We start from the raw sequence: 24,168 nt of genomic DNA, 5'->3' as shown, positions 1-24,168 counted from the left end.
CATTGAAGAGCTCATGCCAACATGCAAACACACACATACACACACACACACACACACACACACACACACACACACACACACACACACACACACACACACACACACACACACACACACACACACACACACTCCACGGAGAAAAGTTGGGAAAAAACACACAGAAGTCGTGATGACTTCTAGAAGCTGGTGTGAACGAATGCGGTCAATAATGGATGAAGAAGACAGGGAGGACAACCAGCTGGAAACCTAAGAGGCAGGTGGCCAGAGGAAACTGTCTCGCTCACCTCCTCTCTTCTGTCTCCATCTCCACCGGTCTTTATCTCTAGCATGCAAACATGCCCCACACAGCTGGCATGTACATAAGTGAGCAAACACGGCACATATGCATCCAGACAGAGACACACAAACACGCATACAGAAAACGGCAGAGAGCCAGCTGCCATTTGAAACTTTCTGATGTGTAAATAAACACCTGAGAGCTTTTCCAGCCAAACAAAACCAATTTTCAAAGCTCTACAAACAACATCGGACCAATCGTGACATTGGCCTTTCTTTTCTTTAGAGGAACCGCTCAATTAATATGTCACCACAAGTCAAGACCACGAGACCCCGCAAAAATAAGCCAGCCACTTCAGCCTTCTCCTCCTGAGAGAGACGAGAGAGGGACACAAATTGCCCTCTTTAGAGTAAAAGAGTCATCCAAAAAACCAATAAGCTGGGAGCAGGCACCTGCGGCACTGAAAATAAATAAGTAGTCATTTTTTCCCGTTCCCACTCTGCTTATTCCCTCATCGTCTCATGAACAACTTGTGAAAACAATTATATTTATCCACTTTTCAGGTATTCACACCTCTCTGCAGCCAGGATTTTTATTCCAGCTGTTTAACAAAGGGACAATTCAGGCCTAAGTCAAATACATAACTACAGCGACCAAACACACAAGCCCTGATGACTTTTGATCAAATCATGAATCAGTAAAATCCTTAGTTGAAAAATAATCTGGGACACCCACATGGAAATAATTAATGTACTAATTAGTTTATTTGCAATTGTCTTCAACTATTTTTGTCAGGTAAATGACATCATCACCAATGTCCAAACCGGTAAAAACTATTGTCCAGTAACTGTCTATCTTTTTGGCCAGCGATGTTCCTCACACACTCTGTGACAGTAGGTGCTGAAAGAGGAGAGGAGCAGCTTTGAGGAGCGCACTGCCGCCGTCACTGTCACAGACACCAGGCCGGCTCGCTGCTACGCATCCCCGCATTGTCCCCCGCTACACCTGACACTGCCCCTTCCACCTGTGGTGTGTGTGCGTGTGTATCTGTGTGTGTGTGTGTGTGTGTGTGTGTGTGTGTGTGTGTGTGTGTGTGTGTGTGTGCGTGTGTGCGTGTGTATCTGTGTGTGTGTGCGTGTGCGTGTGTGTGTGTGTGTGTGTGTGTGTGTGTGTGTGTGTGTGTGTGTGTGTGTGTGTGTGTGTGTGTGTGTGTGTGTGTGTGTGTGTGTGATCTGATCTTGAACACAATGAAGGTTTGAAGAGGGGAGGACGTGATCAAAGTGTCAACCAGAACCCCTGATACTGTAAACCCACAGTGCCCCCTGCTCAGAAACGCTATCTACACAGGTACGTAATGTAGATACTTGCATTTCATTGTCCAGGCTTTGATGCTAGTATACGTTTTATCCACTACCAATTATGAAGAAAATAATCAATTCTGATTCCCAGTATTCTTGAGAGCCAAGACTCAATGGCATGGCCATGAAGATAAGATGCATTGATATCAACAATCATTCAATACTGATGCAAAAGACCACTGAATTCAAAGTCCTATATCAAAGTGAAAGCTGAGAGGAGAGCTGTATTTCATTTCCAACACAAAATGACCTTCCAGGCATTCATTTGTATCAGTTTTAAACCTCTTTGAATATGATTATTTTGAAACACACAATGATAAGAGCTTCATGTATACGGTTCAACTTTGCTATGATCTCTGAATTAAAATATAATTGTAACAAATAGGGCTTTAGAGAAAATAAACGGTTTAACTTCCTTATGTCAGGACAAAAGAAAACCGAGAGAAATAGAGAACATAGATGGTGGAGTCCATTTATCGCTTCTCCTTTGTGAGATATTGGTTTCAAAGGTGCAGTTGAAATTTAAAGAAGCAGGTTAGAGCACGAGGACCCCTGTCCTAACCATGTTAGTGTGTGTGTGTGTGTGTGTGTGTGTGTGTGTGTGTGTGTGTGTGTGTGTGTGTGTGTGTGTGTGTGTGTGTGTGTGTGTGTGTGTGTCTTGGCAGACCCAGATGGCAGGCGGGCAAGGGGGAAGGTGGGCCAAGCGGACAGGAAGCAGTAAAGAAGCAGTTCTGGTTACGAGGATCAGACGGCGGGACGAACCACGCTCAAAGCTACCGCAGCTACCGTACTCAAGGTGTGGGTTACACTCCTGGACACAATGGACACACACACACACATTCTAGTATGGACGCTCCTCAAAGGTGCTTGTGTGCGTTCGTTAGCGTCCAAATTAGCATGCAAAGGTGCACACACATGTGCGTGTGCTCGGTCACACACACACTCTCACACGCCCCGCCCCACCCCCGCTTCAACCAAGCAGATCCACTTAAAAGAGCTCGTATCAATTGTCAACGGCCATGTTTAGTTGTTTAGGCCCCTTCTCCCCACTGATGAGGACCAGACCATGGAAAATGCAGCCACCCATTAGCCACATGTTGCTTCTAATACTGACCCAATAAAAAGCTGTCCCCCCCCTCTGCCACGGAGAGTTCATCTGGCCCACCACAAAGAGGGATAGAGAGAATTAGACAGGAAACAAAAATGTAATATGCAAAGGAAGATGGATAAAGAAGAGAAGGAAAGGAAGAAGGAGGCACATAAAGATGTAACAGTGTGAGAGAAAGAAAAAGGGAAGTGCATTGGCCTGCTGCTAATTTCCCGCCCTGAGTGCAGTAATCTGAGGGGAAGATTAAGGTGAAGGAGTTATTCTTGACTATTTTATTAAGAGGTGCTTTAGGCGCTGGAAGAAGGGGCTTTAGCGCTCCTCCTGCAGCGTGCCATACAATACAAGACAAACATTTGCTGTTATTTCACCAAAGTACTCTCAGATGTGCTTGGTCGGGGCCTTGCCTTTTGCCGCAGAGGAACTTGGCATCAAAGTTCCTCAGCAGTTCTCTGAAAACAAAAATCTGCCCTTGTTTTCCGGGGGTTCTGCCCTGAGCCTGCGTCCGACAGATAAATAGCGAGGTGTCAAAAGACAGGTCGACAAACCTCACACCTAGTTTGAATTAAAATGGGAAAGAGCGGTGCAGATGAACGGCACGAAGAGAGGGGGCCACAAATCTGTTTATTATATTATTTTAAATGTAATCCGAGTATAATCCTTGGAATCGGAATACTGACCTTAACTATTCATCTCGATAATAGATGTAGAAAGCCTTTATTGGATCTTACAGTTAAAATATAAAGCCTTATTTATTCAAATAAGAACGACTCATGTTACAAACTGTATCTATATTTTGGGCTCTTTTTCACAAGCCTGTCTAAGAAAAGATAATCTTTGAAGTCATCCAAAATAAATATAAAAGGACATTGCATCTTAAAATGGAGCCAAGTCCGGCAACAGGCCAGCAGCAGCCTCTCCCACCTGCCTCTTTTGTTTGCTTTGTCCCTGCTTCACCGTGCCATTCTTAGACACTAACTGCTCTTCAGTGCTGTTGAAAAACAAGATTCCTCCGTCAGTGCATGTGCGCGCCGCCTGCGGTCATCCAAAGTGAGCTTTTACTGCATTTAAGGAAATGAAGAGAAACACATTTGCAAAGCCAACGTGGCGCTCAAACAGAGACATAACCGTAACACCAAGCTGTTTATCTACAGCCCCTCCTTGTCATTTTAAAGAGCATGCAGGTCCTAGGGAGCAAAGATTTGTTTGGAAAACATCTTCCCAATTAAAATTGCTAAATTGTCATGTCTTGAAAACCTCAGGAACTTTTAGTAGAACGTACAGCGCGGACTGATGAAAACCGCAGAAGTGGCAGTTTCAACCACTCATAAAACACAATTCAGAAACGTCTTCCTCTTTCCTTTTCTGTATTCGAAACAGAGGATGTGGCTAGACTTGATGAGGAGAGAGGTGGAAGTTGAGGGAAACATCAGACTATAGAAATTCTAAATGTGCCATCTCAGGATTTAAAGACAATCATATCCAACTGGTTGAAACACAAATGGTAAATTGGTGGTGGTTTTTCTTCAAGCTTAAGAAGCATCTGTTTTTGTTCAACAATAATACAGACAGAAAACCATCATATAATGTAAAATATTGAATTTCTCTACTGACATTCCCACCAATTCCACAGCACAAATCAGATGCTAGAAATGTTGAGTAACTGAGGCTACTTATTCACCAGTAAGGAATGATTTCAATGGAGGAAATTCATGTAAACTCTCAATTAAAAAAGCCATTAAAATCAATCAAATGTTGACAAGTGGGCATTTACTTTAATGCCTGGAAGATATAATTTAAACCTAACATCCAGTTTACGGTCGTTATGTTTGAGACCGACAAAAAAGAAGCAGCACTCTTCATGTTCATGACATCATCCGAGTCCCATAGGTGATGATGTGTGAACTGCACAGGGCAGGGCAGCTGTGGCCGGGAAACGGCAGCAACAGAGAGATACTTGGGATGTCCAGACTGGATGGCAGACAGGATGTACACGTCATTGAGAAAAAGAAGAATTCAATCATTTGTGCATCATAAAACCAACAATGACAGCGACAATAGCAGTGATCATTACGAATTCCTAAATTTGATCCCATTTTGTGTTGATCCGGAAATGTCACATCAGTGTTTTTCTAGTCACAGTTAAAACATTAAAAGGCAGTTGAAGCATTTGTTTAAGCTCACTGGGCAATTGTCTTTCTATTTTAAAATCCAAGGAGCGTTAATGTTGTTTGTATACTAAGCTGGTCCCAGTCTTACAAACCAAAGCCACACTCGTGTAACAGGTCTGGGTGTGTGCACTCGGCTACCGTCCGCATCCGAGTCAGCAGGGCATGTGACCACTGCTGTGCTGAACAGGGGAATCTTTTTGTGTTTCTGTTGTTGTTTCTTTTACTGGAAAGAGTAAAAATAAAAAGATGACTTATTGCCACCATGCATGTTTCATTAAAAGTCCATTTAGACTGATATTCAGAATACACTCATTAGAGCGACAACAACCAAAAAGGTTTCAACACTCATCATGTCCCATGTTATCGTATGTTAATCAAACAATACATGTATTTAATACTCCCTCACATATTCAATGCAATCCTTTCTGAACTCTTGTGTTTTGCTTGAAATATCTCACTGTCCTGTGCAGGGAACATACAATTAATACAGGACGGGCACTTTGCCTTTGGGACTCAGAGCATCACAGAGACGCGAGCTTGTAATAGAGCTATTTGTTTTTCTCAGAAAGCTGTCCAAAGGCCCTCGCTGGGATTGCTAGACTGCACAAAGGCGAGCTATGAATTGGTGAAATCCACTGGGGCAGGTTATTGATTAGGCCTACAGCTAGCAGAACACAAATATGCAAGTAAATTAGATATGTGTCTCTGTGTGTGTGTGTGTGTGTGTGTGTGTGTGTGTGTGTGTGTGTGTGTGTGTGTGTGTGTGTGTGTGTGTGTGTGTGTGTGTGTGTGTGTCTAAGTAAAAAAAAGACCCCTACGTCTAGATGCAACATCATTTTCCGAAGACGTACAAAACATATAAATAAAGCCATTTGATTATTTTACGATTATTGAAAAACACCTTTTTGTGGGTGACATGACCACATCTGGACAAGTTGTTTATTTTAAGGTGAGACCTTGCTGAGTACACACATTGTTCCCCCTTTTTTTCAAAATACCATAAAAAAAAGTCTCCCAAGGGGGTAATTTAGGGTTTGGATGCTCCTTATGCAAACTTGAAGAATCAAATAAATAATAAATACACACATAAAAACATTCTACTGTACCCCTCAGCTCTTCCATTTCCTGTTCACATCCGCTGCCCTTCCTCCTCGACATCTCCCTTTTCAACAAGAGCAGTTTGTCAGGGTCAGAAAGCAATTTAAAACCTCTGGTAATGAGAGTCAGTGAGAGAGAGAAGTTACAGGGATGGAGAGAAAGAGAGATGAGGTAGTGGGCCGGAGAGAAGAAGAGGATGAGGAAGGAGGGAGGGATAGGCTGGGGTGTCAGCCATCAAAGCGGGCCAGGAGAAAAGAAGGCCAGGTGCTGGTTGTGGGAATGTGCCGTGCCATGGTTCCAGGGACCAGGGAGCTGGTGGGGGCTGCAGAGGGGAGCGGGGCAGTAATTAGCCAAGCCTGGAGGAGAGAGAGGGCCCTCCAAGGCCCGCGGGGATAGCCCCTCCGAGAGGATACCATTTGCACTTCTACAGGAGCCGCCAGCCCCGGGCCACAAAGAAGGGGAAAAGGGGAACTATGGCATCCTTTATCAGGCCGGACAAAGACGCCGCATCTTTTCAAAGGAGACCGGAGAGAGAGAGAAACTCCAGTGTTCCAGAGAAGGAGGGGAAGAAGAGAGGAGAAGAAAGAATCCTAGGACTGGTCAGGAGAGAGACACAGAGAGAGATGCCAGTGTGTGGGTTGCAAAGCGAGACAGGAGGTTACGGTCATACTGTGACCCAGCCAGTCCTCGGAGACATCAGAAATGCACTGATGTCCCACACACACATACTTAGATAAGACATGAAGTCGAGTTACACAACCATATTCCCAGTGATTCAGACTGAAAACAAGCCAGTGTTGTTTTTAGAACATTTCTATCATTTTTTCTATCATTTCCCATCAGTTTTGAAGATGAGGATATATGAAAATTGTCTCTTAAGAATGGAATAGTGTTGCCATAAAAGAGGTGGTTCCGTTTGCTTTACACTTCATCTCAGCTCAGGAGCTATAGTAGAGGCAGTGGATAAGGAGCCAAAATGGCCACCTTCTGACACTATCAGGGGATCTTAAGAGTTTTGCCCTCCTGCAGCGCGAGGGAAAGTGGAGGTCACTGACATTACTTTTACCTATTACCTTTGGAGTAGGGCTGCATGGGGGGGTGAATGGTGGCCTTTGAGGCTGGGGGGCTTTGTGCTCCCCGCTCGAGAGCAGCCTGACAGCCTGAGCTGAGTGGGGGCCAAAGGTCAGACGGGTCATGTGATAAGGCATTTCAGACCTGCATATAGGGCCCCAGACTGAAGAGGCCTGAAAAACCTCCAACCCCCCCACCCCCTCCCACCATTACCACTAAGTTCCTCTATGTCTCTTCTCTTCTTTTCCCCTCTCTGTCCCCTCTTTCTCAGGACACAAAATGCCATTTGTTGTCCGTCAGTCAGTAGCGCAGGGCCGGGGTCGGGCCCAGTGCTGAAAGCTCCATTCACACACCCTCTCACCCAGGGATGTTTTTGCAATTCAATATTTTCACACGCAGGCAGCTTCATCGTTACTTTGGAACCGTACACTTGGCAGGATGAGGCTGGGGGCCTCTGGGACAGAGGGGCTGAGAGGTGGAGGGGTGGAGGAGAGGGGGTCAGCACAGAGGAATCCTAGTGTCGGGAGGGGACGGGCCTGCCCCGGGTAATGGGCCATCTTGAAATGTTTTAGCCAAGACCCCTCCAACACCTACACACACACAAACAAGAGTGCGCACACATACTCTGCTCTACTCCTCGCTTTACAGCCGATCTGACTGCTGGTTAACGAGGCCGGCTCTGACTTCCTTCATCAAAATATCATCCGATGCGGTCACACTATCCTGCCAGGAACACGCTTCCCTCTCCCTCTCTCACAGCACAGGACATCTTTTTAACCCACATCTCGAAAACACAGCGACAACCTAATGAGAATGGGTTTACATCTAATTGAGCAAAGTACAAATCAATCGAAAAAGCTTCATAATTTCCTGATTTTCTGAAAATGTATCTATTCTTCAGCACCAAATTCTGTAAACAGATAACTAGAGCTGACAGGAAAAAAAAGTCAGAAAACAGGAACCGTCAGAGAAAAACATTTGTATCTTTATAAATAGGCCTCATTCTCACCAAACCATTTTAGGAGATTTGTCTCAATTCCACGTCTGCACCACCTGAGGATTTGTTTAGCATACAGAGTGGCTGAGGTAAATGGAGGGCCTGCATTGAGAGGGAGCTCTTAATATATTTATCCTGTGCACCACACTCTACTTAATGAAATTAAACCACACCAATAGTGGCCCTTTGTCTCTGGGGAGTTCAGTAATCAACGTGCCACCAGTTTTCGTTGTGTATGAAAATAAATGGCAGCCGGTGATATGGGCCTAATTGTGTTGCACCGGGGAGGAGCTGGGTGAGAAAAGGAACTTACAGCGGTGATGTAGTGCAGCCAATTTTCATGAACAGCAGCACTCAAGAGAGGTGGTCAAATAAGCAGAGGCATTCATCTGGGGACCGGGACCCCCGCTTCCACTCTCCCCCCCCTCTTTCTATCCATCATACTCACAAAGAAAGTTAGCCAAGTATTAAACAAATAGAGAGCTCTGCGCACTAGCGCCTGGCAGGGTCACTGGATAATGACAGCTCAATTACGGTGAATCTCCTTGTACCCCCCCCCTCCCCAGTACAATCCCCACAGCCGCCCCACCCAGCACGGCAAATTTGTCAAACTCACCAAAACGATGGGCCTGACAGTGTAATCGCTAACCGTCCCCACCGACATGAAAGAGGTCTTTATCTGGACAAATCAAAGAACCTGATCTCGGAGAGAAAAAAGGGTGGGGGGTTGACTAGAGAAGAGAAATGTCCCGCTCAGCCCCTGTGAGACGTGGAGATGTCTCTAATCCGCTTTAATGAGACACTGCATACCCATCTTTGTGGTAATGACGGAACGCAGTGAGAAAGACGGTGAGGAGGGGGGAGGAGGGAGAGATAGAAGTGTAGATGGAGCCAAGGCTTTGAACTGGCGGTGGGATGAAAGGGGAGGCGGGCGGGGGGAGTTTAGAGCCATGCTGCTACTACACACCACTGTCTGTTTCTGACACACACAAACAGCCCAGGGGACAGAGCAGTTTGTCTGCTTATCATATCTGGACAGGATGAGCCATCATCAGCAGCGGCCGGCTGGGACTGGACGGTGTGTGTGTGTGTGTGTGTGTGTGTGTGTGTGTGTGTGTGTGTGTGTGTGTGTGTGTGTGTGTGTGAAACAAGTAGCTCTAACTTTTTAAGCACAGAAGAAGAACAGGAAAATACATATTTTAGCAAAGTGATATTCATTGAGAACTGCAAGATAGTTAGGTATCACATTTTAAATCAATGCATTCCTCAGCTGGTATAACCTAAACTTTTCCTGTACAATACACTTTGATTTATATTGGATTTGTCATCTTGCTAATGTACTGTTTGTATATTTGAGAGATTTAGCCCACCAGCTGACTGCATTAGCTAATTTAAATGCTGTGGCATTAATAGGGAAATATTTCAATATTGATAAACACTATATCATGATAAAGTAAAAGTCAATCAATCAAACTGCAGTTCGAAAACAACTGTCTTCTACTATAGTGAATTGCAGTAGACTGAACAAATAAAAAATTGGTAGAACAATAACATATCCTATCAGTATGTTTTTGTGGAAAAATGTTGATAAATAATATTAGATTTTTGCCCCGGCTCCTTTTCATAAAAATGTTGTCTTCTCGCTAAGAAACAGACTTCCTGCACGAGAGAACTTGATGTAAGTAAAAGAGAGTACAACATAAAGGAGAGGAATGGATAAAGGGAAAAGAGCAGGGTGAGGACAAATATTGGAATAAAAGGAAGGAGAGAGAAAGCCGGAGAAAGTGAGCGGGATAATACCAAACAAATCGGGATTAGACCCAGATAAGACTAGTCACAATGCTGAGCAATCCCTGGGATATCACAATGCAAGAGGGAATCATGAGGCCAGCTAAAACACGCTAATTAGAGCCTCGACACATTTGGCCCCTTGTTTTGCAAACAACACGCGATGTTTAACAGCGGGTGGCGCACAATCACACCAGACACACAGAGAGATAATCATTTAGCGTTAATCAGCATACTGGAGAAGTAGGGATGAGGTTTTTCCTATGGGATGTCTCCAGCAGTCACACTATATTCTTAGCCCTGAGAGGCTGGATGGAATCTTCTCGACATGGCCGAGCAGCGATGGGACGTAACTCGACAAGCAGCCCAGGTCAAGACAAATGCATTTAACTGCAGTGTAATGGCTTTTCATTTTTTGGACCCCCTTTCACTAACACATACCGCTGTTCAAATGCTGCTTGGCTATTTTTAACAAGACCCTGCCCCCATCTGCAGGCTGAAAACGAAGGGTATGAGGAGAGACGAAAAACAGGGGGCTGCCGATAAAAGAAAACATTGGGGATATATCTTCCAACTCTCTCAGGCATGCCACGATCTACCACTGCCAAATGATTGGGAGATTGCTGTGTTTTTACAAACATGGAGGATGAGGTCATGGTGCAAAGCAGAAAGAGGCATATTTGCCAACTGGATAATGTGAGGTCAACGTATCATTGGAATGAATGGGATTTAGAGCCTTGTGCAAGAGCTTAATGCAATGGTATTTGCATGTCAACTCAAAATGTGACTTAGCCAGCATGAGACCAGACATGAAGCATGGGGCTCAAATGTGTGTGTGTGTGTGTGTGTGTGTGTGTGTGTGTGTGTGTGTGTGTGTGTGTGTGTGTGTGTGTGTGTGTGTGTGTGTGTGTGTGTTTGTCTGCGTCCAGGTGTAAGAGGTACCAACCTATCGCTGTGCCAAGGTCAAAGCTCGGAGTAGTGACAGGACCTCCAACAACTGTGCAAAATGGTGCGCGGGCGGATACACACATATACAAACACACACACACACTTAGCCAGCCAACAGTGCCAGCTCCTGCTGTTTGGATGACATTTACACTCAACCTTTCTAGTTTGTGATTGATTGGGGTTAAATCCTAACATTGCCCAAAAATCTGTCACCACCAAGGTGTGTGTGTGTGTGTGTGTGTGTGTGTGTGTGTGTGTGTGTGTGTGTGTGTGTGTGTGTGTGTGTGTGTGTGTGTCTACTGTGCATGCATGATTGCTATGGCCGCATGTTACACAGGGTAAGAAAAGCCAATCATTTAACCCTCCTGTTGTCTTTGGGTCAAATCTGACAGATTCACTACTTTCATCAATCATAACTTTTTTGTTTTACATTCGATTGCATTGAGGCTTTATGATATCCTTCACAGTAGACATTTAAAATTGCTGATCAGCACTTTCATTGAATTTTGGATGATTTAGTCAACTTTGTAACACCCATGGTGTTCCCGGTCAAAAATGACCGCCATAAAGAAAAGGAATTAGTAACCATCCGGATCAGATAAAACAAACACACACACATACTTTAGATGTGTTCCCCCCCTTATATGCCCATCCCCCCACATGGATCACACCAGGCACACGCAATACATGTTAAGTGTCTATTCTTTGTATATGTACTGCAGTTTTTCATGTATACCAGTAGTCTGATACAATATTTACAGTTTGAAAGGGTGTTAAATGAAATTTGGTGATGAAGAATGTTTTTTGTGTTAATGTAATAGCAGTTTAAACAGGACTGGTCAAATTTGACCGCGAACACCAAAGTAAGGGGGGGAACACAAAGACATAGGAGCGTTAAGTGAGTCTCTGTTAAAAATAAATAATAGCTTTGACTTTCTGCTTTATTCAAAACCAAAGCGAATAATCGGACTGAGTTTCTATCTCTTGTAAGCAAAGTGAAGTACTTTATAGGCAACCACTATACTCAATATGGGTTATTTAAATAAACACATTCATCTTAAATGTGTTGCAACCTAATATTTCCCTCTCATAACATATGAATTTGAAGTGATTCAATAAGAATTAAAAATAAACATTTCATGGTGCTGCAATGGACAGTGATTTGAGTGATTTGAGATTTGAGTGATTTGAGATCAAATCAGCGCTTAAAGATTGAGAGGTATACTGCATAATATGCCAAATAAACAGAAAAACACTGAGAATACCTGAAACTGAATAACATTATGACCACAAAGGAGTACTGAGGGATTTTCTATCGTTTTTGTTGGCACACTGGATTCATACAGGGTCTATTCAAACATCCATAGCTCTGAATTATTTTCACATTTAATAGCACACATAATTCACCACGAAAGGACACGTGGCCAAAACAGCAGCAGCACATTTCCAGCAGTTACTGACTGAATAACAATAAAAGCATTTCCTTGGAGATAAAAGACTGTCTCACATACTGCTCATGAAGAAAGAGAGGGAGTCATTGATAGTGAAAGAAACCTTTAAAGGCTGGCAGTGGAACAGTCATAAAACAGACTATTTAACTATGCTTCCATAAATTAATCTTCACTCTTTCAAGCTTTGGAGTGCAGGTAATTCATGGAGTAACTGATTCCTTACACTGCCATTCTTTCTTCAGATAATTCCCAACATTTAGCAGATTCAGACTATACTGCGGTCCACATTTCAGTGTAATATGAAGACTTTACTGGGAATAATATTCTTCCGGACTGTGCTTTCACAGCAAATTTGAAGATATGGTTACAGAAAGCAATGCATCTTTATTTGTATCATATTATGTGAATATAATGTGGACCATATGTTGCTAAAACAGACATTGAACTAACTGTGACCATGACCAAATCCTTACCCTCACCTTATCCAAAACGTTATCCCCTACGACACATTTATATGTTACAAATAGGCAGATTTATGGCTGTGTTGTGAATAAAAGTATCTTAGCTTTTGGGGGTTATGCCAGAAAAAGTTACTCCTTTCATACGATATCAGATTTTCTGAGAATACACATGTTGTATATGAGCATTGCAAAGTTATTTCAGTGGACAACAATGAGTAACCAGCCCTGGAAATAAATATGGGAAGAGCCTCACTGCTCACAACACACACCAAATTGTGCACATATTGGGATGAGGGAGCTCTCATCCCACAAACTTCCATAATCAATTACTTATGCAGCATATGTTGCCTTGCCAAATGTGGACTGATGCAATTATTTAGGCTACAGAGTTTTTCAATCCTTTAAAAATTGACACAAATGGTCCTAAAATCCATCCAACTGCTCAGAGAAAACCCCTCAAAAGCATGAAAAAGAAAGTAAATGAAGTGTTCCTGTATCATAATCCTGATTTTAAAAAATCACCGCAAAGCAGGCCTTTCTGATTGGATGGTGAGTTGTATTTCTGAGAATTGAAAATAAAACTAATAAAAAATATCTTGCACAAAACTGACAGTCACAATCTGACATTGCCTGAAGGGCTCTGATTATCATAGCAGTCACAGTTTTTCATTTTAAGGCAGAGATTTAAAACTGCAAAACTGGTGTTGCCTGATTCAAAGCGCTGCTAAGATCATTCACATCATCACATATGAATGCAAATGGGCTCTGTGGAAGTACATGAGGATCAGGTTTCCTTTACCGTGTTGTATCCAGAAAAGGTCTGCAGCATTAAATAAAGAGCTCCCAGTGTTTTCATTTTGCAATATTTCCAGCACTTACATTCAAAATAAAATAAATAAACATGTTATGTCTACAGGCACTATATGCTAATCATTAGCCTTCATCAGTTAGCAACATTATAAGTATTTCCCTGAGCTTGTCAAAATGATGCTGAAACATGGGGAGAGTCTTCAATAACAAGAGAAACATCAACAATATTCCTGTTCATTACTTCATTGACTGATGTTTTAACTTCAAAATAAAAGCACCTAAAACAGAGATTAAGAGTTCCATAAAGGAACATTACAAGAAGCCAATTAATTGCAGTTCACAGCCACACATGACACTTATAATAAATGTCCTTTTCATTTGATGATCCTATCATTTTTATGTTCAGGTTCTAATCTGTGAACATGGAGTGCTATCAGACACACATTACAGCTGCATAGCAAGAGCATTCGGGACCCTGAACGTTTAGCCAGAAGTTCAACATAGCTACCATTGTTGGTTTAAAAGTGTTATGGGTTGGGTTTTATTACTTCTGTCAAAACATCACAAGCTGTTGAGCCAGGCCAAGTTCATGACTGGGAGTCCATCTAATAAGGGACATTTAACACAAAGATCAATAGGATATCTGGCAATTAGTATATATACTATAGGCCAGAAAGAGAGAGGGGTGAATGAGAAGACCTGTGCTGGGTATAAGGAGAGGGGTGGGGGTCAGTGTGTGCAATATCAGCGAAAATAAATAAATCGGGTGGTTAAAAACCCGCGTGGCCCTACCTTTTATTTTATTGACTTGATAATGCAGACGGCCCCAGTAACCGAAATAGGTTTTAGAAAATCAATAAGTTGCGGTCAGAGTGGGTTCAACACCTTCCTGTTTCTCCGAATGTGTGCAAAGCTGTTACACGTTTCGATATTAATTATATTTCTTTAGGTTTCTGTGGTGACGTTATTGGGCGGCTGTGCGCGTGCAGCAGAGCGAGGAAAGCAGCTGTGTTCCTCTCACCTGTGCACCGAAAAATACCTGGGAAAAAAATCTGCAATCACTCAACTGGGGGTTTTAATTGATCCAAGCCAGATTTTAAGTAAACAACAGCACACCACAATAAAACAGCCCTCTGCAACGAACAGAAATATAGACTGCAACAGATATGGACTACAACCCGTAAATGAACTTGCAGGCCCTGTTCAAATCTGTATTCCCCGCTGGATTGCCTGTATCGATTTGTGGTTGTTAAGATAAGAAAATAACAAGTCTCGTATCAAAGCCTGTGTTTTAGATCAAATTAAATGTGGTGTTAGGTCACCTAAACGTGTCGGATGATTCTCTTTATTTGCAAGAAAAAAACGATCTAACATTTTGAACTCATAATAATTAATTTTAATGACTTCAGGAAAACATTAAAACAAAATACAATGAAAAGCAATCCGACATTGTCGCTCAAATTAATCTCTGCGCAATAAATACAAAAATATATTAACGTTGGGAACTGAGCAGGAAATGTAATATGTCTTTATTAAAAACAGAATAAATACAAAGTCCATCTGTGAGGGCACTCACTTTATTCTGACCCCAATATTATGTAAACAACCCAGCAGCGTCTACATACTAATAAAGAAAACACACACACATTATTCATATTGCAGGCTTCATGTGGGACTGCCTTTAACGTGCAGTCTGCATCCGACAGTAGAAAATATACACGAGTTAAAAATAAATGATAAAGCAGCTGGTGAATATTGCTGCACTGGCCTACAGGAGAGTTCCACCCAGGCGGCAGAAAAAGAGGGAAAAGGAGGGAGAAATACTCCCACGCGTCGCATTCAAAAGTTGTGGGCCTGCATGTTTTGAATGTTAAGATCAACACGGTATTTTTTTTTTTTTTATGTCTGCTCTGTTTCTGCCGCTGCAGCACAACATATCTGAGGCCTGTGTGCTGCAGAGGTCTGCAGAGGTCCGGTGTGAGAGGGCTACAAAGCCAGGTATTTGTGTTCATTAGCACCCGGATCAACAGACTATCAAGGCTGTTTAGAGATCAAGACCAAGTGCAATTACTGGCAAGAAGCAGGATCCTCAACATGTTTAAGTATTTTCACAAAGTAGCCCAATTAGCGTTTTTCTTTTCGTTCCTTTTCTTCTTTTTTTTCATTCTTTGTTTTTAACTTACGGGAACTTGATCATTGTGCACCAATCACGGAGAACATGAACGTGCAAGAGTAATAATAATACAAATATGACTGCAAAAAAAGGTCTAGGTTATTGTTTTTATTTGTATTATTTATCAAAATGCATGTGAGCTGAAAGCCTTACTGACCATTTAAAATTAATCACATTAGCCTTTCCAAAAATGATTGTAAGAAGTGCAAGCTTATTTTAAATGACCAGGTTTCTGCATTGTTTAAAACAAATTGTACACACTTACTTTCAATGTAACAATGATTACATATTTTATTTTGTAAAAAGTCAGAATTATGAATTACATATCCACGTTGAATTTACAGGGCAAGTTGCTTTGGCAAAGTTACAAGGTCGTTAAAGGCCTGTAAACATGCAATCAAGCATGCACTACAAAAAAAACAATTAAAGGTATAATTGAGGATAATTATTGTTTTCGATAAAATAGTTCAATAGGCCTACACGGCTAACTATGGTTTAAGTGTTAACGTTGTATTTTTTATAAAACTACAAATTGAAATGTACTATGTATAAAATATAACAATACAATAACTACATAAGGATATGACAAACGCAACTGCAACATGCCAGCAAAAAGCATGAAGTCGTTTTAGAATCGTTTTGTGGATAAAAAACAGACTGACCCACATTATTAGCCGTAGAAAACAAGGTGCATCACGCAGTAATAACAAGCCTTAAATAAACGTAATTCATACATCAACCCACCAGCAATAAACAAATGTCAAACAACAAACATGGTCCATTTCCAACAACAAAGTAGGCCTGCTCGTGTTCACAAAACGGAATACATGAATGTTCCGTGTGACGCGAGCAGCACTTCTCCAGTAGTAGTATGGGCGCTTTCTTGCACAAGACGCATTATTGATTGGCATTCCCTGGAGGTGGAACCAGTCTGCGGCAATCCGAGGGCACCGGGACAAAACTAAGTGGTAGGACAGCGATATTTTTCTGCAGTTCAAGTGGGATCGACAAAAAAAAACAAATCCGCATTAAAATGTCGCTGTTTCTGTCTAAATTCACATGTCTGCGTCTCCGTTTGCAGGCTGCTGAAGGAGTGCGCCTCGCTCGCTGTGCAGCCTGCAGCAGAGCAGCGGTGCCACAGCGCCCACTATTTCAAAAGCCGGGAATATTATTTCACAAGACTTGGAACGGCTCAATAAAAAAAAGTTACTATCCGTTTCGACAACTTTCTCGGTAACTTTCGGGAAACGAATCTGCGTTTTCTACTGAATCTCCGACACCCGAAACAAACTAAATACAAGATGGAGCTGAGACTTGTACGGAAATGTTTGCTTTTGAAAGGAGTGTGATCAACTAAAAGCACCAGCGGCGTTTCTCATCACACATGAAACTTTCTGACACAGAGAACCACCGAACAACAAGAGAGTAGAGAACCGAGGCTTAGCAGCCGGAGCGGGACACATTTTTAGCAGAAAAGTTAACTCTGGACAAAGAGTCGCCCCCTCCTCTCTTAAGGATATGACAAATGACAAGGACTCATTGGACATCTACACAACCACGAGTTTGGAGCCGGCGGCTGAAAGCGATAAGAAGGGGAAAATAGAAGACCTACTTTTGGCCAGTTTTCTCGCCCTCGCCTTGGATCTCATCTTGTCGGCTTGTAGATTCCTCTCGTCGTCCTCCGTGAGCCCAGAAGCAGCAACAACACTATCTTCATCTCACCAGCATTGTCAGTTTGGACACCTTCGCACATGCGCACAGGCCATTCAATCTGACACCCTCGCTGGGGCCAAAAAACTTTCCAATGTATTCATCATCATCACTTTTTTTTTGTCCTATCGTCTCCCCTTTAGATCACTTATCTCTTCCCCTCCTCCTCTTCCTCCTCCTCCCGCTCTCTCCTCACCATCTCACCTACCCTCCCTCCCCCCTTGCCATCCCCTTACCCTCGTCCCCCTCCTCACCCAGACACCAAGCCACCCACCCACCCCATTCAGCTCCTGCCAGCGCCTCCTTGGATTTGTACCCCTTTAACAGCGACAACTTGGATTTCTCCAACCGGCGCTGGACACAGTGAGTTATGGTGAGGTCAAGGTCGTATGGAAATTAATCAGTAATATTATTATTATTATTACTGTAAATGTTATTTTTTTTTTATTTTGTACTTTTTTTCTTATATTTCTTTTTTTGTCATAAAAAGTTTACAAAACAATTTCTTAATTTACAGGCTTAGTGAAACATTGTATTTAGGCTGTTGTGCAGCATGTTGTGCCAACAAGTGCTCGAGTCGCAGAGGTTATTTTTAACTTCATTAATGCACATGCAGGCGTGTGTGTGTGTCTGTGTCCGTGTGTCCGTGTGTGTGTCCGTGTGTGTGTCCGTGTGTCCATGTGTGTGTGTGTGTGTGTGTGTGTGTGTGTGTGTGTGTGTGTGTGTGTGAGTGTGAGTGTGTGAGTGAGTAAACCGTGTGGCCCTCAGGACAAGCAGCGGCCAGCAGCTGTTTGACGCACAGAGCCTGCACCAGCAAATCCGGGGAGAAGAAGCCCAGACTCTTTTTTTCTCTCCCTCCAATGTTCACATTTGTAACAATGATATTTGCAGCGGTTATTTCCTGGAGACGTGTTTTTGTTAGTGGGCTGGGTAAAGTCACCTGAACGAAGGTGGACAGAGTGCACACTTTCTCTGCGTAATGGCTTTGTCTTGCACCTGTTTGTTTGTTTGTTTGTTTGTTTGTTTGTTTGTGTATTGCAGGACCGACGAGCAGCCGTGCACGTTACACCGTTCATCCATCAGTCTGATGGAGCAAGGTAATTATATATTTTGTCTAGGAACATTTTATTTATTTAGGTAGGCTACATAACTGTGCAGCAATATTTGCATGTTAATATTAGTTTAAAATATTGCTGCACAATGATGTACCAACGTGTATGTTTATAATAACATTGCAATTTAGGTGATTTACTGTTTTCATAAGAGGCAAATAGGGAACATGTTTTGTATGTAATGTATTATATCATATTATTGCTTCTACTATCATTTCAAAGTTGCAATAATATAATGCTTGGTTGTCAGAAAGGTATTAATATTATTATGGCAAAAATCAATAACTATTTCATTAAATACTATTGTGTTAACAAATGATCGTTGTATATTGTTGTTGTTTTTTCCTGTCATATTAGATAGTATCTTAAATACAATTGAAATAAACAAACAAGAATCTTAGGAGAATAAGTGGATATTACAATTTATTTACATTTTATTACCTATAAAATGAAAGTCCAGTTTGACTGATGGTGGTAGGCTGCTCGTCATATTCATGTGGTGCCTGGGCCTTTAGCCTTCATGTCATATGGGAATGGTTTCCGTCTAGTTTGGCTGAATAAAGGCGGCTCTATGTTGGAGCCTATTAAAGAGCGGTGCTGATGGAGCAACTGCAGTCTGCAGGGAGAGCGGCAGGGATCAATTCTCTGCGCACTAATCACACCGCACTTTATAGGATACCTTCAAATCCCTGCATGAATAATTACTATTATTTATATTATATTGTTTTGATAATATCATTCATTATTCGTTTTCTTGCTTTGGTTAAGCCAATACATTGGGATATGATTGTCTGACAATTGTTTATTTTTAAGCTTGCTGTTCATTATTATGCACGCGAAAAAAACAATTAATTTTAATAAAGGCTCGAGTTCATCAAACACGTCTCCAGCCAATATTGGACAGATTGGGCCGTGGGATGTTTTCCCATGAGTTGAAGTCAAATTAATGACGTGATCATTAATCTATAATAATCAGCAGTAGCCTAATTAGCATATATTATATCTATATCAGGGCATCATGAGGAGAGGAGGTTCGTTTTATTGGCTTTACAGAAGGCAAGGGAGCGTGTCAGGAGGTGGCCTACGCATTACAGTATACAATTGTCTTTAAGCTTGTGAAAAATATATTTAGTTCAAATACAGAGTTATCGGTCTTACGGCCTTCCAGGCAACGCACAGGTAAGAGTGACAATACAGAAATGAGTCGATAAACATATGATAAATTACGTGACTACAGCGGTGTACAAAGGTTTTGTTTATTCCTTGGTGTCTGAAGGAAGCGTGGGAGCGTGGCGACAAAATATCAATAATCCATTTTCTAAATCGATCGGCCCTATCGATACCGCGTCCTACACCCAGCCTCAGCCGCAGGAAAACTGAAGAAAAAAGGGCATTCAGCAGAACTTTCCCGAAATGATTACCATCAGCCACCCGAGACAGCGCAGGCCAGGCCTCTGAATATTTCTCGGACAAATGATTTCACATGCTGCAACACCTTCTTAAAAGGAGCAATTAACTGTGATTACGCTTGCAAAGAAAAGTGTTGCTCTCCGACACTGGCCCGTTGGGAAATACTTTTCTGCGTCATTTAAACGTCGAACTTTAACGGGGTTTTGGAAACGGAGAACGGCTGCGCAGGAGAAGCTCGCGTTATGGAGTATTTGCTTTGCAGAAATGTGTCTTTTTTTCTCTCTCTCTCTGTCTTTTGTCCCGCGGCTGGAGGGAGTGCAGGAAGCAGCCGCTGGCTCGAGCCCCGGAAGAGAGGTGTGCTGCCCGCGTGCTCACTCATGGATCCCTCGCGGCGTTATTAATCCGTCTAATTAGTAGGAAATTAGGCAGATTCATTATCAGATTAAAGTGACAACAAACAAACAAAAACAATACGATTTGGTTCAATAAAACATAAATGTAGTATCGCTTTAATTAATATTTCATTAATATGACCTTAATATTTAACCAACGGATTATAAAGGACAAAGTGTGACCTCTGTGGCAGCTAATCTGCAAATATACACGTCTGCAGAGCGCATTGTTTGTATATATATGGTCTATATGGGCTCCTATATCACATAGATTACGCTAAAACCTCTTCCGCGTGCACTCAGGCCTGTGCATAGAGCTGGTTAATTGTTTTAGGATTATACATCCACAATGGATTTGGCGTTAAATCGCATGTTGAAATATTCATATCACCTGGTTCGTTATCTAAAAAAAAGAAAACCGGCCGTGATGTTCCATGTCTCAATGACATTGCATTGTAGGATATACTTTTCTTTCAAAAACAAAACAAATGCAATAATGTATAATAAAAAAGACAAATGATTTACTACAAACACTACCAAATCACCACTGGCATGCAACATGCGCAGCAACATGTGAGTTCGAAAATATTCAATTAACCTCATAGAAAATTATAATAAACCTTTATGGATTAGACTACAATAAAGCTATCCGTATTTAATACATGTATGAGAATGGCACGAACGAAAACATATCATAACCTTACACAAATATCTTAATCTTCTCACTTTCCTCTTCTTCTTCTTCTTCTTCTTCTTCTTCTTCTTCTTCTTCTTCTTCTTCTTCAATCGTTGATGATGAAGATATGTGTGTGTGGGGGGGAGGTATCCCGGGTGTAGATAAGTTTATCACACTGTGGACTGGTGTGGTCAGACTGCGGTGACTGTACACCCCCTCCTCCCACTCTCACACACAGGCGGCTGAAACCCAAGCTTTATCCACGCTGGAGGAGGCTCCGGGTCTCTGGATTAGACGTTATGCGCAGATAACATCAGCGCACATTAGATATGTGAAATGGAGCACCTCGCGGTCCGGCCTGGGGATCAGGCGGGCCGGGGGACATCAAAAAGGCGCAGCGGGTCCTTTTGTGAGCGATGTGAGCTTTGTAAATTTGTTAACTGTAATTCGGCCGCAGTCGATGTAATGGGAGAGTAAACACGGTAACTAGCTGCGTCGGGGAGTGACTAGTGTCCGTGGTGAGATGTGACCAGGGCCCGAGGATGGAACGATGACCCACACACAACCAAGTCATGTCAGACAAGATTTGTTTAAAATAACAATCATGTCATTGCACTTTCGAAGATTCGATATGAAGACATTCAAGGTTCAATCGAAAATAAAACCCACCTTTTTCCCTTCCTGCAGTAGGCTAGGTTTGGAGTGGCTCTCCACAGCAGGCCTCTCCCTCCTCCCCTCTAATGAAGTCCCCATAGTGAAGTTACCTTGGTAATTATTAGCCATTAATTGGGTTCAGGACCTTGTGCGTCTATGGGAAATGGGAAATGTGACCGCTAATCCAAGACGTTTCTTTGGGGCCTTTCGCAGTGTTGTTAACACGCTGTCAGAGACACACGGGGTTGCTCCACAGCTCCTGATACAGCAATATGAAGAGGTTAGAGGGCAGGCACTGTACAGATAGACACACTGCAGGAGGCCTGCACTGCCACTGCACCAGGAGAGCTGCCAAGAAGCCAGAATGCATATTAACAATATGTTTCAAATTAATATGAGCGTAATACTTGAAAGAATAGTGGTTTTGAAATGAGCCAACACACTTTACAGTTTGCTCACATTTATGAAAAAAAAACTACATAGGAGGATGTTTCGAGTTAAATGTTTTGAAAACACTTTTTTGGATCAATAGCTCCTTGAGAACCCTACAACATAACTGGTTTAATTTTCCATATTTGATTGTTTAATTGTGCGTCAGGTTAATAATGTTTGAAACATGCATTCAGCTGTCAGTTCAGTAAAAACACTGCTGACTCAACGCCTGCTATCGATCCGGCCAAAACCAAACACAAGCCAATAATTGCATTTTCGTTTCTTTCCTTTAAGCCAGATTTTTTAAATGATTTTGACTGATTTATTTTCAGTGCCAACATTTTGGATATTCAGCACGAACATGATAAATCATAGCTACTGGCACCAGTGCAAAGTACCCGCGGAAATGATGTTCTTCTCTTCAGTTTCATCCAACGAATTTATATATGTTTCAAACATTATCAATAAAGAAAGTAAATTATTTGGTACAATGTTTGTTCGAAGCAAATATTTACACAATTGACGATCAATGAGCTAAATGTTTGATTCACAATGAATTCAAAAGCAATGTATAATATGACTGCGAATTAAATGTTCCTCCAAAATAAAATGTCCCAGCATCCCGCCCCACCATCGTTAATGTTGTTGCTTTTAATTAATCGCTCGTTAATGTCGCCATCAATTTCCCGGCAGATCATAGGAGCGAGGAGCCGACAACCTCGCCAAACAAATGCACATTAAAATATCGCCGGGAGGCTCGAGTGAAAATTACCCCGATGTAGAAATGACCTTAATATGATGTAATCAATCACGCTGTCTGCTGGGACACTGGGAATCACAATGTTAATCTTTGGCGGGGGGGAAATAGCCTGTCATATTTTACAACTCCATCAAAGAGCACGCAGTGTTTGCAAGTCCAGTGACACAAACAGCTATACAATATTGGCCTTATATAATAGAAACGATATATTCAAATGAAGGTCCACACAATTTGTGGTGCAGGGTCGTTACAGGTTTATCTCCAAATATGTCACTTCAGTAACACCAAAGAGTTGAAAAATGTAGAATGTGGGTATGCTATTTATTTGAAAATCTCAGAAAACGACTAAAGTGAAATCATAAAATTAAACTACAGATGAGAAGGGAATAAAAACGTAATCGAAAAAACATATATTCAGGTATAATACAAAAATTACAATTTCTCAAAAGTGTGGCCAAGTTTCCTGGCAGACCATAATTCACTTCATTTAAAATAAAGAAATGAATAGAAACCCTGAATAGTTTAGGAAAATAAATTGAGTCCCTGTTTCTTTTTTAAATTAAAATATGTTTAAGTCATTAGGAAATTAGTGTCATATCTAATGTAAAAAAGCCAGAATGAGCTTTCACAGGTAACATTTAGGTGAAATACATAACTGGACCAAATGTGTTATTGGATGATCCTGTGAGGAGTAAAGGCTATGACAGCAATCCCCCTGCTACAGTTGGTGAGAGCTGTTATGCAGAATGGGTGCATGCAGTAGGTATCAGTAGCACAAACATACACACAACTTGGCAGGCTACAAGAGGCTCATGTGGGCAGCATGAAGTGCTGCGTGTTATCATTAACCACTGTGGACAGATCCAACAGGCCGAGCCCACAAGTGTCCATTTCACACCAGCCTGGCATGGCAGAGGGTTAGGACCCCCGAGGGCCGTCTGCCACCCCTCAATAGCCCCTTTGAAGCCCATGAGCTTCTGGGATTTCTGGTTCTCATCTTTGAAACAAACCCCCTTGAAGGTTTCCAACTTGAGACTCGTGTTCTCACCTCCAGCAAATATCTGATCTGGAATTGTGTTCTCGCATCTCAGCTTCTGTGACTGTTTACGGCTACTGGGCTTTCATTACACAGTGTGGCCTATGATTTGTGCAATGGATACTCGTCCTTTACTTTATTAATATATTATAATATTATACCTTTATATAACTGTAACAGCATATCATGCTGGCTGGCTCTGCTTAATCACTGATTGAAATGTTACAATCTAGCCCATTCTAGACTAATTGTAATTTACACATAAAAAATGTATACAA

The 24,168-nt window shown here is 42.0% G+C and overlaps 1 protein-coding gene across 1 annotated transcript in view; it reads right to left on the bottom strand.

Moving 5' to 3' along the window:
• The window catches only part of LOC104967691 (PR domain zinc finger protein 16-like), a 99,594-nt gene extending 82,005 nt beyond the window's left edge, over positions 1 to 17,589 (bottom strand). Inside the window, exon 1 of the mRNA XM_010797204.1 lies at positions 17,321 to 17,589. Within this exon, the coding sequence (XP_010795506.1) occupies positions 17,321 to 17,357 (37 nt within the window). The 5' untranslated portion in view covers positions 17,358 to 17,589. The remainder of the gene's footprint in view (positions 1 to 17,320) is intronic.
• Between the last annotated feature and the right edge of the window lie 6,579 nt (positions 17,590 to 24,168).

This window comes from Notothenia coriiceps, unplaced genomic scaffold (assembly GCF_000735185.1).
Source record: "Notothenia coriiceps isolate Sejong01 unplaced genomic scaffold, NC01 NC01_scaffold00037527, whole genome shotgun sequence".
In the NCBI taxonomy this organism is placed as follows: Eukaryota; Metazoa; Chordata; class Actinopteri; order Perciformes; family Nototheniidae; genus Notothenia; species Notothenia coriiceps.
This window is presented reverse-complemented; position numbering and strand designations above follow the sequence as displayed.